Source organism: Dermacentor albipictus, chromosome 10 (assembly GCF_038994185.2).
Source record: "Dermacentor albipictus isolate Rhodes 1998 colony chromosome 10, USDA_Dalb.pri_finalv2, whole genome shotgun sequence".
Lineage (NCBI taxonomy): Eukaryota > Metazoa > Arthropoda > Arachnida > Ixodida > Ixodidae > Dermacentor > Dermacentor albipictus.
This window is the reverse complement of record NC_091830.1, coordinates 48741743-48752189: the sequence shown is the minus strand read 5'-3', so window position 1 is coordinate 48752189 and position 10447 is coordinate 48741743. Positions and strand designations below refer to the sequence as shown.

General features: G+C 48.1%; 1 protein-coding gene across 1 annotated transcript in view; it reads right to left on the bottom strand.

Moving 5' to 3' along the window:
- Positions 1-771: 771 nt before the first annotated feature.
- LOC139051078 (uncharacterized) overlaps positions 772-10447 on the bottom strand; it is a 75848-nt gene continuing 66172 nt past the window's right edge. Inside the window, exons 5-8 of the mRNA XM_070528155.1 lie at positions 9589-9745; positions 8418-8664; positions 5371-5611; positions 772-2426 (exon numbers count right to left, since the gene is read on the bottom strand). Coding sequence (XP_070384256.1) covers positions 1875-2426; positions 5371-5611; positions 8418-8664; positions 9589-9745 — 1197 coding nt within the window. The 3' untranslated portion in view covers positions 772-1874. The remainder of the gene's footprint in view (positions 2427-5370; positions 5612-8417; positions 8665-9588; positions 9746-10447) is intronic.

Below are 10447 nucleotides of genomic sequence, written 5' to 3'. Positions count from 1 at the left end.
CTAGACGACATGTATACCTAACCCTCATACAGACGAAATGCACCTAGGCTAGCTTCTTTAAAACGATGCTTTCTTTGCTAATCTTCCCAGTAATTAGTGACCGTGACGTCTGGGTGCTTATGCTGTTTTTCTGAATACCTCACACTTAAAAAAAAATGCTTCATGTGAAAAAAGAAAAGGTAAGTCATACAGACATGGAGACAAGACAATAGAAACAGACGGCGTTTGTGTTGTCTGGTTCTCTTGTGTCCGTGTCGGCATGGCTTACTTCTTTTTGCACGATGTGCCTATTTGGGATGATAGCCACGTTTGTCACATTACGTAACACGGGGGGGTGGAAGAGCGCACGCGCTTTCCTTTACGCCGAAGGCGCAGGGACGAAATCGGCAAATTTATAGCATTTGCTTAACCGCCTGACCAAAGCCTCGCTTTTCGTGTATTCTAAGACGTGCGTTGGATCTCCATTTATATTATTTCTTTCAATGTGAGGCCCCATACCGTAGCGGCATCAATGTAGTCTACTTCCTTGTTGGTCTTGTAAGAGCGACACAAGACACAGGACTCTAGCTCTCCGGCTGGCTATTTAACCACGCTGATAAGGTAAGCTCGGGAACATGACCTCGCGCAAAACGGATTTTCCCGCAAAGCACTCGGGAACAAAGGAGATGCGCAACTTGTCAAACACACTAAATTCGCCAATTCTCACTTGGTCCAGAATTGCAAAATTGACCAGGTCAATTTCTGTGCGCACCAGCACATAGAACAGGTAAGTAAATGCAGATAAGGTTCTTACGAAGTTGTAGCTCAATTCGTTTTACATAGTGCGAGTATAGAGGCCACACAAATGAGGTTGGCCAAAACAGAGGCCAAAACCATCATTAACTTAAGAAATAATCTTACATATCGCCCATTTATAGGTAATACAAGGTTGCGTCGTTCCTGCAGAGCTTGTCATCACTGGTAAATATTGTTCATTTGCGAAATATCTGACGGACTGCAAGCAAGGGCGAACACGCCTCACATGATCGCCCCCGGCGATGACGTCATGCTACTGACGGTTCGAACAACTACTTCAAATAAAAGTCTGATGCCGTGTGCTAGTCGTGTCGTTGGGAGCCGCATTGAGATCCGGCGACTAACGAGAAAAGTGCAGCGAAAGGACTTGCGGACGTCCTCGAATGCCCTCATGAGCTGCATGTGGTCATTCATACCATTTTCTACAGACTAATATCGCACATCACCCACTTACAGGCCTCGTATATGAACAAGTGTTGCATTGTCGATTTACAGGTCGTACATGTTGTCATTACTGGTAGCAATAAGCACTGATTATTTCGAAAAAGCTTTCGCGGCATAAAACACACCTTCACACAATGCACAACGGTAACGACGTAGCACTGCAAAAGGCTTTCACTAATTCCTTTAAAAGATGCTTTAGGTGGCAAGGTTGATCAAACAAAGATGAAACACATTAAGATCTGCTGCTTCCGAACGGACAAACTAAGGCCTTGACGAAGTCTTCGGAGTTCGGCATGGTCCTACCAATCAATAAGCAGAGCCTAATCTTGCACATCGCCCACTTACAGGTCATTTATATATATATAGACGAGTCTCGCATACTTCCTTTACAAGTCGTATATGTTGTCAGTACTAGTAGCAATAAACATTAAATTCATTCACAAAAGCGTCTCGCAACAGGAAGCACATGCTCCCACAATCCATCACGTTGAATGTGTTGGTAACTATTGGCAAACATTGGTCACTTAAAAAAATCGCAGCTTCCATGATCTCATCGATCACAACAGCGAAATAACACCGCTAAGATACCGCTAAGGCACTATCTCCAATATGGATGCGTTTGATCTCAGCACAGGTCATCTCGAGGCGAGTCCCACCGATATCCGGCTCCTCCCGAAGGACGGACAGCCGAAGGCCCTGCGAAAGTCCTCCGAGGCCATCAGGAGCTGGGCGCTCTGCTGCAGGTAGGCTCGAGGCAGGCGTCCCGCGTTGGAGCAGACCTCGCGCACGTAGAAGAGCTCGTAGAAGAGCTGGCTCTCGCTCAACTTCCACGAGCCCCAGGTGAAGGCACTGCGGTGCCAGGACTCTCCCGTCTTCAGGGCCCGGCTGACGAAGCGAAGCGCCAGCTGCGGGTACAGGACGTCCGTGAGACGACGCGGGTCCTCGGCGCACAGACGGCCGAGGGAGCCCTCGGGCACGACTTGGGCTTGGCCTTCGCTCTCGCCCCTCAGGCAGAGCCGCTGGACGAGGCTGTCCACCAGGTGGACGCCCACCAGGTGGGCGTTGAGGTACACGGCCTCGGTGCCGCACTCGAGCCGAAGCTCCGAGTAGATGGTGGGAGAGAAGACGACGAAGCGCGAGGTGACGCGGACGTGCTTGTCGAAGAGCTCCTCCCGGTGATACCAGGCCTGCGACGCATTCCACTCGTGAGGGTGTGCAAAACATAAACCTTGTCTGCTCACTCGCTCCGCCATCTAAAGGGGAACATTGAAGGGGGTACGGCCTTTGGCACGCGATAAGCGCGAGACCCACAGCGATGACGAAAAACTGTAATCGGCTCCTGTATAGTTATGCATCGATATTTGTCGTGCGATCACAGCACTTGACAGCTGCCGGATTTGGTGGGGCCTCTTCGGCCGTCCGTCGTTTCCCAAACGCTGTCGCCATCCTAGTGTCGTCATTAGGCCGTCTCTTAGTCGTCGACTTTACAATCGCCACATGGAGAAGGAAAAGCAGAACGTTGCACCCAACCACCTGGGGAAATCCGATTCATGTCTAGGTGACTTTGCGATCAGGACGCTCTAACGACTGAACCATCGCGGGTCATTCACGCTTGCAAGTTTGTGTGTGATTTGTGCGCGATACAGACTCGATCCAGACTCAATCCAGACTCGATCCAGAGAGCTGTAGTGTCTGTACATGTATTACGGAGGGCACCGGAGGCAATATTTAGGCGGACGAACACGACGTGTTTCACCTCACAAAGAGGAAGTTATCCATGAAAACAGCAGCAGTAAATGACGTAATGACCTCGCAGATGGATCTTTTAGTGAAGCCTAATTTCTCGTACGTCTTGAAATAAACCAATTGAAACGGCGGAATTGTTTTATGTGCTACAGGGCTAAGTTCTGGTTAATATCTGTAAACGTTATTGCAACAAAAAAAAAGGAAGACGGAGGCAGTTTCGATCGGAGGGCGAAGCATCAAAAGCGCTAACAAGCATTGTGCTGAAGCTTCTCGAACAGTGCTCTAACAATACGCTGGAGGGACATGCGGGCGCAGCACAGCACGCGGGACAGCTGCGGCGGCAGAGCAGAAACAACGCCCTGGCCGCTTACAGGCGTCTCAGAACGCTGGCCTGAGGACGAACGCCGCCACCGCAGCGTCGCTGACGTTCTACCTCAACAGTGCACGAAATGAGACCGAAGGAAAACCGTTAGCGTTTGTAGCTTGTACATTGAAGTACATGCAAAATCCGTTCCGCTCAGGTGACTGTACACACCCTGGCGTGGTGTACAGACAGCTGCTCAGTGGGAACGCTATGGCGTCTGTGCTCACAGCACTCGTGCTTGCAGCGGATGGCAGAACGCTGCCTCATGTTGCGTAGTGGAGCCGACTGCTAACTGCGTTCACTTTGCCGTTTTTGCCTTCGAATGGCCCTGCGTGTCTTTGCGTCTCTGGAGAAGTAAAGACGCATGCGCATGCGCATGCGCCGTCGATGTGATGACAGTGCTACGATGGCCCCAATGACGGCGCGATTAAAAAACTTGGAGGACGCTTAGGCTTCGCCTTTAAGAGTGGAGCGTCCCCCGATAGCATTTAAAGATGCCTGACTGCTTCTCACGCTTCCCGGCAAATGCAGCATGTGTAAGCGTAATTAATGTTCATGGGGCCACGGTTGCGATGAACGCTACGCACGAAGGCGAGCTTTCTGATAGAAACGTGGCCTCTTGCGTGGGTGGACCCACTGTTATTGCTCCACCATTTTAATATTTAAGTCTGAGAAGATTTAACATAAAAGGCACGCGTGGTCGGTCTTTTGCTTCATGACAATTGTTTGTGGGCTGTCATTCTCAAAATTCAGAGGAATAACTTTAGAAAGATTGTGAGAGAAGATATGAGCAACTTGAATGATAGAAGAAGAACTTCTGTGCTGTAAATTTTCGCTCACAGGTTTGCCGACGCTGGACGCCGACACCGGATATTCTGCAATACGGGGGAGGGGAGGGGGGGTGACGCTGTCGCGTTAAATTTTTTTTAAATTATTGGGTTTAACGTGCCAAAACCACTTTCTGATCATGAGGCACGCCGTAGTGGAGGACTCCGGAAATTTCGACCACCTGGGGATCTTTAACGTGCACCTAAATCTAAGTACACGGGTGTTCTTGCATTTCGCCCCCATCGAAATGCGGCCGCCATGGCCGGGATTCGATCCCGCGACCTCGTGCTCAGCAGCCAAACACCATAGCCACTGAGCAACCATGGCTGGTTGTCGCGTTAAATTACAGTGGCGTTTTAGCAATATGAGAGAAATGCGTGAGCATTACGTCGCACCTCACTGAGCTCTCAGATGTGTGATTTCAACTGCGTTCAGCACATTGCAGAGTGTTGTGCAGGAGCTCACTCGACACACGTCCTGCCTCGTGGAGGAGCGAAGTGCGACTGACCGTTGGCGGAGCACACTACCATCTATCTATCTATCTATCTATCTATCTATCTATCTATCTATCTATCTATCTATCTATCTATCTATCTATCTATCTATCTATCTATCTATCTATCTATCTATCTATCTATCTATCTATCTATCTATCTATCTATCTGTCTGTCTGTCTGTCTGTCTGTCTGTCTGTCTGTCTGTCTGTCTGTCTGTCTGTCTGTCTATCTATCTATCTATCTATCTATCTATCTATCTATCTATCTATCTATCTATCTATCTGTCTGTCTGTCTGTCTGTCTGTCTGTCTGTCTGTCTGTCTGTCTGTCTGTCTGTCTGTCTGTCTGTCTGTCTGTCTGTCTGTCTGTCTACCTATCTATCTGTCTATCTATCTATCTATCTATCTATCTATCTATCTATCTATCTGTCTGTCTGTCTGTCTGTCTGTCTGTCTGTCTGTCTGTCTGTCTGTCTGTCTGTCTGTCTGTCTGTCTGTCTATCTATCTATCTATCTATCTATCTATCTATCTATCTATCTATCTATCTATCTATCTATCTATCTATCTATCTATCTATCTATCTATCTATCTATCTATCTATAACCTCGTAACTGACTTCACACACTTTTTTCATTTGGACACTCCTAATGCTGCCGCATCGACAAGCAGTTCGGTCACCATGCGGCGGAGACTCGCCTCGCGCAAATCTCGGGAGCTGTCCAGCACCTCGGCGCGCACTCGAAACTCCCTGAGCGCGAGTGCGCTGGCGATGTGGGACTCGTCGTGCGACGGCAGAATCCGCGTGTACGGCTCGACGAACTCGGCGGGCAGCAGGAGACGCAGGCCGGACACCACCTCGACGAGCGGCGTGGCGCTGTGCGCGAACATATCCCCAAACTCGGCGAGCACGGCCGCCATAACGACTTGGTAGATAGTCCTGCTCGGGACCGGAGCCGGCGCGAAATGCAGAATACCGCGCAAGGTAAACGTAAACACACACTGTCAGGGTGTACAAGCAACATTCTAAATTTCGAACAAGAATGTAATAATATCTTGCCAATCGATTCGTATTTGATTCGAGAATGAATTATACGAAATTGTCTAATAGTCACTTCTGTTTGAACGCGAGGCCCAGCAGCAACTGTCGAAGCCTCGAGGTGAAATGTGGATGCGATTGAGGACTATTCTAAATTACTCGGCCGCAGGAGAGCTGTGAGTGCGTGCGCAGAGTCACTAGTTCCTGAGTGATCGCACGAAGCAGGTGATCCCTACGTAATAATTGCCATCCATTCAAACAGGAAGCCTCGCTCTTAGGCAATACGAATTCACACGCTGTCTCGATTTAGGCAAAGCGCTTTGTTATATAACCTGTCACACCGTATTTGCATTCCTTTACATTAGTTTGCATTGCTATTTCACACGTCTCTCGTTCAACACACACAAAACATTACGCGCATCCGGTTACACGCTGTTCCCTTAATTACATTCCTGTCATTGCCGTGGGCGCCATAGAATACTGTGACCGGTAGTGTCTCATTTACATGCTTCTCAGTAGACCTGTCTTACCGTAGCGAACGACAGAATACAAGCACGTGTCAGAAATTCCTAACAAGCTTTCTCTTTTGTTTGTGAGGCCAACTACGCGCTCCTGTACGGGCTGACAAATACATTGCATGCTACAAATACGTGGTGCAGCACACGCAGTGTCGAGCGCGTTAGCGCGAAAAAGAAATAAAAAACGACACAAAACTTCTGCGACGGGTAAAGAAAGCGAACAGGTGCACGCGTGCAACTAGACATAGAAAAAAATACATTTGCATATTAAAAAAAAATGGCCAGGCTTAGCTTGGTTAAGCCAAGAATGCGTTGCATATTGCGCGAGTTGGGGCCCAGCTTTTCGTCCGGCTGTAGCGAAGTCACGTCACGTGGTCGCGCTGAAGGTCAATGGTGGCTGCCCAGCCGCGCCCAAGGGCTGAACTGAGTGATTGCAATATGCAACGCATAAAAATTTAATTATGGGGTTTTACGTGCCAAAACCAGTTCCTGATTATGAGGCACGCCGTGGTGGAGGACTCCAAGAATTTTGACCACCGGGAGTTCTTTAACGTGCACCTAAATCTAAGTACACGGGCGTTTTCGCATTTCGCCCCCATCGAAATGCGGCCGCCGTTGCCGGGATTCCATCCCGCGACCTCGTGCTCAGCAGCCGAACACCATAGTCACTGAGCAACCACGGCGGGTAACATTTGCATATCCAAACGCACGTGTTGGATTCTACGCGAAGACAAGCTTAAGTGAGGCGGTTAGTTAAATGGTCTACAGCTAACGACGACGCTTACAATTAGGCGATGACAGGCGTATGCGCAGAAAAGTGCACGTATCTAGAAACGCTTAGTGATTCCGTGCATTCTGTGTCATGGTGGGACATACTCATTCTAGAGCATTGGTCAAGAACGGATGCACACACTCACCCTGGAGCACATATCGACTGGCTAAATCAAGGGGAGTAAATCATTAGAATTCGGGAAATACAATTAACCATTCCATTAGCAGATCAGGTGTGCTTTAGAGGTGTGTGTGAGCGGACGTATTACTCAAGACATGCACGTTTTATGTAGTAATCGTATATGGTGGGGAACGTCCATTATGGAGGATTAGATAAAAGCACAGTGGCACATCTTGACCGGCAAAACGAAAGAGAATAAAACTAAAGAAAGAATTCGCTAAATTTTATTCGCCTATCTATTGACAGGTCTGTATGCTTTAGAGATGTCTTTCAGTCGAGGTAATATGTACAGGCTTTAAATAGGAAGTCATTTACTTATTTATTTATTTATTTATTTGTTTGGTTATTTGTTTATTGCGCAGAACCGAGGTGTACATACGTGGTCATCATAGACAAAGCTTATGTAAGCGACTTCATGGGTACCATCACGCTGCATTTGTGTGTATATATATATATATATATATATATATATATATATATATATATATATATATATATATATATATATATATATATATAGAACAGTCTGCGAAGGACCGTAAAAAAGTTTCGTTTTCATAATGTTGCACGCATCATGCGTCTCTTTGTATAGCATTAATCGAAACGTTTCAAAAAAGCGACGCTTCAAAGATTCCAGTAAGTAATCTGCCCGATTTTTTACATATATAACAGAGGGCTGAGGTGCAGCGCATGGTTATTTTGTACGGAGGGTGCAGTGAACCAAGCGCCAAAGTGAACTGCAATGAACCGCGCGACCTTGTAGGAAACGTGCTGTGGTCATTTTTTTATGACGGCCGCCGATTTTATTTCGAGAATACCTGCACAACCTTTCACGATAGACATTGAGATCCATATTGATCTTACGTATGTAATCAACGTTAGGCGTCAATTGTGGGTAAGCCGCGGTCCCCGTAGACTGGGGCCCCGGACAAGTCCGAAAAGACCCAACCACGCTGAAACCGTTCCAGCTCCTCTCCTCCTCCTCGTCCAACAGTACCGCCAGGGCTGTTCGCTCTTCCGCAATTTGGCGGTTAGTCCCTGCACAGCTAAGAACTCGTCCCAGCGGTCCGAGCAAAATTTCTATCTCGGCGGTGAAAGCAAAAGGGTGTTCCTCTTGGATTCTCTGTTTCCTAAGGAGGGCACGATTCAGACATCCTCATGCATACTACGCACATGTATTTTGCTGTATGTTTGCCAATAAATGAGTTATGATATTAAAGACTTTGGGTGCACTCGCCTGAGCGCACGGTCTTTCTCTTCTGTGCGCAGTTTCTCGACGGCGATGATGTCCCAGACGTGGCTGAAGTGCATGATGTCCTCAACGCAGTAGCGCATCTTCTCCGCTATGCCGTGCTCAGCGCCATGACCGCCGGCGTACGTGGCATTGATCTCGCTACCAATCAGATCGACCGATACCCACAGGGACAGGTAGGCCAGTGCAGTGGGCCGAAGATGCGGGCGACTCAACACCTCAAGCTGCGCGACTGTGATACGCATAGAAGGGCGTCAAGATACGAGGAAGGCGGAGGACTTCAGGTAAGCAATAGAGTGTATGCCGGTGTTAAACATTAAGTCAAGATGATGTAATGCATGGAACAGGGGCGTTGATGGATTTCGCAGCCATCGAAGTACGGCCGGCACAGCCGGAATTCGATCCTGTGACCTCGTGCCTAGCAGAAAAACGCCGCAGCAGCTAAACAACCATGAAAGGTCACACTAACCGATTAGCATTGCTGCTAGATTGCGTCATTGCTAATCCCACTAACGTCAACGTTTATCGTGTGATGGGTCTGCAGGAATTTTTCCTCTGCTGCTGTCTACAACGTTGGCGTAACGTATATACTGGCTAATTTCCTGTTTCCTTTTCTGCATTGCGATCAATATTTTTTTTTCAGTGTAGGTGCGCTGTAACCGTGGCGCCCGTCTTGTGCACGGTTCCCTTGCTGTACTGACTCGCCGAGTGCAGTTAGAGCCTGGTAGATCCTGACCTCCGAGATCTACTTCCTGAGTCCCATTATCAGTGTGGTTAAATCTATTTCAAACTACACAGCTAGTGCCTCCCGCCCCTGTAGGTTACTTCTGGCTAAAGCAGCTTTATGGAGGCGATGATAAATAATGATTTCGACGTCGCTGAAGGACTCGCAATCGCTGCCGTTCTCGTACAAAACGTCCCTGTACCCAGCGATGCCTCAAGGAGAGCGGTAAAGATGTAGAGATTACGAAAACCCCGGAGCAACTTACGACGAAACCAGGCGAAACGCATGCCGTTACTCATTTTCTGCCGCCTTGGCCCTGAGCAGCTGTAACCACTGAATCTTTTGCAAGAGACGATGCAAAGACCTACCCTCAAGACTAGGCGTCAACCTCGAACTCGTGAAGGTGAAATTTCGAAGTAGAAGTGAGCTCACCTATTGCACCTGGACGCTGCACTTCAACGGCGATGTACTCGTTGCAGTCGCACAATTTCGTCATCATGGGGTCCAGCAGGGGAGTCTGGTAGATCTCGGCCACCAGCGAGTAGTTCCCGCGCTTCGTGCCCGTCTTGCCTGCAGCCTGCCTGCGGACCTTTGGGAGTACATGAAGACGCAGCGCGCGAGAGTTGAACCTATGAAAAATTTGGCAGCCGCAACTCCGATTGAGCACTACGTGTTGAGAAGGACTGTTGTGCGTTAGTGTAGAAGGGCACTCACAAAGTGCAATAATTTTCTGAAGCCAAATTTTCACTGCAAGTTGTGAAGATTGAATGTTTATATCTTATTGCACTGTTACAGATGACGGTTACGCACCATATTAGAATTTTAGATGGTAAAGCATATAGAATTACACATATCTGTATCACTTCACAAAATTACTCAATGTCTATCACTTCCCTGTTCGTGGTTTCGACCTTGTCTCGGCCGGTGACATCACTGGCTGTTTCGCTGGTGGATTAACCCTTACTAGATAACCCAATGTGCGTCACTGCTGACATCAGTGTGTACTTGTAGAAGTATAACCTAGGTGGCACAATGCCTAGAATCTGAGAGAGGATGAGTCAAGCGATCAGTCATTTCACATTACTTTATCGGGGCTCTAGCGGGTCTGAAGGTCCCATTGAGCGTATCTGGGCATTTGATAACAGATGTGCGCTCTGAATGCAGTCCTAGGTCACTGTTTGAGACACTGCATTAGATTACACAACCTTCGCGATCGGCCCCCGGAAACGGTCAGGTACCAGGCAGTAAAAGCCAGTCCATCGTCGACAAAAACTTTTTGCAATAAAATGCA